This window comes from Plasmodium inui (assembly GCF_000524495.1).
Source record: "Plasmodium inui San Antonio 1 unplaced genomic scaffold supercont1.47, whole genome shotgun sequence".
In the NCBI taxonomy this organism is placed as follows: domain Eukaryota; phylum Apicomplexa; class Aconoidasida; order Haemosporida; family Plasmodiidae; genus Plasmodium; species Plasmodium inui.
Window position 1 is genome coordinate 62,681 of NW_008481881.1, and position 4,533 is coordinate 67,213.

The window sequence follows — 4,533 nt, forward strand, 5'->3', positions numbered from 1 at the left end:
GCCCGGAATCATTCTAAAGGAAAATATAGTGTACCTGCTCGGATTCCGCTTTTATCACATATAAACTATTTGCAATAGACTATTACTTCACTTCGGAAATTATTATAATTCTATTATGATAATATAAATTTTCATAAAAGTGTAATTTATATGTTTTCGAAATTACGCAGGTATTAATTAGTTTTATATTTTATTAGGTACGTGTGATAAAAGGGAAATTATATATATATATATGATAGGACGTTATATAGTGAGATTCATGTTTTCAAAATATGATGCATAAGAGCAGGAAATTATTCCGTAACCACAATGTTTGTAATGTATGTGTTTTATTGACTTCTTAAGATTATTGTGCTAGGAAGACTCGGTAAACGTGGAATGGAAAAGGGGAGGAAGACAATATATTTTTCTGCCGCCAAAAGAAAATACGTAAGAAAGGATATAGAACAGTAATGTATGGTATTTTTATGTAGAAATTTTCTAGCATCCGGGGAAAAGGAAAAATTGAATGAAGAAATATATATCGTTTTTCTTTTTTTTTTTGTGCATTTTAATTTCTTTCAGGAAGAAACGTAGTGATCACAGTGAGTATAATACGGCACAATTATTTTCGTTTGCGATGGAAGACTATTTCTCAAAGCCGTCTTGCATCGAGGTGGAATCTTAGCAGTATTCTTAGTTCCACATGTAATAGCAGTGATGCACTATGTTATGTTTTAAATGCATGTACTGCAGCATGCCAGAAATCTTTAGAAAAAATAGAACAATAGATGCAAAAGGGGAAATATATATACATAAATATTAGCGACAAATTAGCATAAGTTGTTGAAGGTACATTAGCTTCATGTATGACAAGGAATCATGTCTTTGCTTGGACGGTTTCTTGGCTTATTGAGGAAAGCTCATTTCGACAGAGAAGGAAATGGAATTGGCGATGACAATGAAGGACGACACAAGGGTGTGGCAAGGTACAGTGCAAATTGCAGAGAGAGGAGCAGGTTCAATGCAGAAAAAATATGGGTGCAATGCATATACATATTTATGTACAGGTAAATAACAGCCCAGGAGGCTGGGGCATTTCCTTTTCTGGACCTACCAAAAGGTGCCTTCCCAAAAGGAAGCCTCTAAGCACTCTATCTCCTGTTTCTCGTAGTCCATGCTTAGGGAAGTCTTAATATATGAAGAGCATGATGTTGAAGGAATCAGAATATCAGAAAAGCATACCAAGAATGAGTGCTCGTGGATCTAGTCCCTTTGTTCATGCAAATTCTAGTGCGTACCATAGAATTAAACATATGACGTCAGATACAAATGCTACAAAAAATCTCATAAAAATGGGAAGAATAGAACCCTTTACATTATAATAATTACGCTACTCTGCAAAACATACGCTTTAGGTACTTGTGACGAGGAAGATTGGTGTTTTCGTATTGGGGAGAAAATTTCACTACTGAACTTTTAACCACACAGATGGATGTATAAGCATATATGCTCATTACAAGTTCCAGTAAATTTGAGATGTCCAGTGAGCGTGCCCGTGTTTCAGAGAAGTAAGATGTTATTGGGAAGAGGAGTGTAATCATAAAGAGCCTCCTTTATGCGTCTCTTTTTTGATAGCTATATTGGAAAAATCAGGCATATTCAAATTCGGACGGCCCCTCCTTTAAGCCCCAGAATAATGTAAACTGTCCGTGTTGTTTTTTCAGAATTTTTTTTTAATTCTATCGTAACTTACTTCCACGCGCTCATTCCTTCTATTTCGTCCGTTATTCATGAAAGTACTACTTTCTTTACATAGCTATGGATAACTGGGACATAGCTTTTAAATTAAGCCCATGTTATATATAAAATAATGAAAAAAGAAGTTTTTATATCTGTACAGATTAATCGAGAGATTCAGGTTATTTTTTTTAATTTTTTCGTATTTTTTCTTTTCGCGTTTACCGATTGAACTAAGCGCTTAGAGTAGAATAATTAGTTTCTTTTTTATAATAGAAATCTAACTGTAAGAAAAAAGAAAAAAGAAAAGGAAAAGAAAGAAACGGGTAGCGATTAATATATGATACCTGTAGTGTTTGTTTCTTTAAGGATTGGAGATTTTTTCAAATATTCTTAATCTTTCTTTAGTGAGTTTTTAGATAGTTGCTATAATTTCGATTTATACTTTACAGAAGACTGTATTTGTATGCTTTAATCGAGCACTTTTGAGAATTCTACTGTTTCATATCAGAAAAATAAATAATACTACCTCGATTATTGGCTTATGTAAGAAGATATATATATATGAATAGGTATATCAGCATCATTGTGTTCAGTTTCTCTTTCCATTTGTAGAAGCTGTAAGTTTTATATAGGGGAGACATATATATCTTCTTTACATACTACTAAGGACATTATCTGTAAGGAAAACAAGGCAGTCGCACTTATACCTTGTCCTTTCCTGCCTTTGTTTATATATATGGGATGCATAGGTGCATATGGGAGATACAAACAGAATGAGCTGTGCCTTACAGGGAGTTATTTTAGCCAAAAAATCTGGGGGCGACAGTGGCAAGGCAGTTTCAGTAGATTGTAGGAGATGTAAAACCAATGCAGGAAAGAAACGAGGATCTTTCTTTTCCAAGAGGGTCACTACCTTTTTTGTTGCTTGTGCCTATATCTTTTTCAAGGTGAGTACTGGAGAGAGATGGGGATGCTAATGTTAATATAGAAACATGGAACTGCAAATCCCACGGGCCCTACTGGCTGTGAGCATAAGGAAACAGACCTGTGTATATGGGTATTTATTATGTGCTGTGCTTGTGGGGCACTCGAAACCCTCTTGGCCGTGGTCGAATGAGTCATATTGCTTATATGTCCTGTGGTCAAAATATGGGGGGTCCTTGTCCCTGTTTGGCATAGGTAGCGTAACAACCGTATGTAACCTGGCATGCGTATCGCCTATATTTTCTTTTTTTTTTCCTTTTTTCTTGTTCCTTTTCATTGCTTTTATTATTATTTTGCACCTGCGTGTAGCATAGGCATGACAACAGGGGACGAAATCCTCTTGTGAATTTACGACTAAATAACGAGGTTGCTAGAACTTTAGCGGCGGAAAATGGAGAGAATAAACCAGGAGATCACTTCGAATTAGAAAATATGGGATTGCCAGAAAGTGAAGAGGTTGAGGAAGAAGGGGAAACCGCCGGAGTCGGAGATGAGGAAGCAGCAGGAGAGGAGGCTGAGGAGACCATCGAGGATAAGGAGGAGGGACCCATCGAAGACCAAGTGGAAGAAACCATCGAACAGCAGGTGGGAGAAACCATCAAAGAGCAGGTGGAAGAAAACATCCAAGAGCCCGACAGTGGGGAAACGGCAGGAGTGGGACATGAGGAAGTCCTAGAGCAGCAGCCTGGGGAGACCATCCAACAGGGGGACACTGGGGAAAGGGCCGGAGTGGAACATGAGGAAGTCACAGAACAGCAGGGGGAGGAAACCATCGAAGAGGGGGACAATGGGCAACAAGCCGGAGGGGGACATGAAAAGGTCACAGAAGACCAGGATAAGGGAACGATCGAAGAAGGGGACACTGGGGAGGGGGCCGGAGTGGGACATGAGGAAGCCAGGGGACACCAAGATAGGGAGACCATCGAAAAAGGGGACACTGCGGAGAAGGCCCGAGTGGGACCTGAAGGAGCCACAGGACAGAAGGAGGAGGACACCATCCAAGAGGGGGACACTGGGGAAGGAGCCAAAGTGGGACATGAGGAAGCCACAGAACACCAGGATAAGGAAACCATCGATGGAGGCCACAGTGGGGAGAGGGCAGGAGTGGGACATGAGGGAGCCAAAGAACAGCAGGAAGAGGAGACCATCGAAGAGGGGGACACTGGGGAAACCGCCGGAGTGGGACATGAAGAGGCCACAGGACAGCAGGATGAGGAAACCAGCGGAAACAGGTCTGTGGAAACCACCGAAGACGGGATTGGAAAAACAATGCAGCAGGAAGCTGCAAGATCAACTGATCAAGTGAGAAAAAGGGAAGATTCCGTCGGAACTAATCTCAAGGATCCTAAAATGGATTCGGAGACCTTGCAAGAATCATTTTACCAGAGACCTAAGAACGAGAAGAAGAGAAAGGGGAAATTAGAAGGAGCTAAGAAGCAAGAGAAACTACACGGGAACAAATTGGGAAAACCTAAAGAACAGGAATACAAGACGAACAAGAAGCAGGAAGAACTTGAAAGAATGAAATTGGAGGGGCCTAAAAAACAGCCATACAAAGAAAAGAGGAAGCAGAAACAATTACGTGGGACAGAAAACAGCCTAGAAAACCATGCTAAGAAACAGCCAAGAGATACCGAAAAATCTTCAGGAAATCATAAAGCGAGACATGTGGATAATTCACACCAGAAGAAGGAGTTATTATTTGGGAAATTGAAAATGTTTGAGAAATACGGAACTCCCAAAACTTGTACTTTCTACTACGAATATACTTGTTTCGATGAACGACTCAGCAATGATGAAATAAATAACAGATTAACAAACATGGAG

The 4,533-nt window shown here is 39.7% G+C and overlaps 1 protein-coding gene across 1 annotated transcript in view; it reads left to right on the forward strand.

Annotated features, from left to right (window-relative positions):
• Positions 1 to 3,138: 3,138 nt before the first annotated feature.
• C922_05241 (hypothetical protein) overlaps positions 3,139 to 4,533 on the forward strand; it is a gene marked incomplete at both ends in the record, with an annotated part of 1,425 nt that continues 30 nt past the window's right edge. Inside the window, one exon of the mRNA XM_008820813.1 lies at positions 3,139 to 4,531. Coding sequence (XP_008819035.1) covers positions 3,139 to 4,531 — 1,393 coding nt within the window. The remainder of the gene's footprint in view (positions 4,532 to 4,533) is intronic.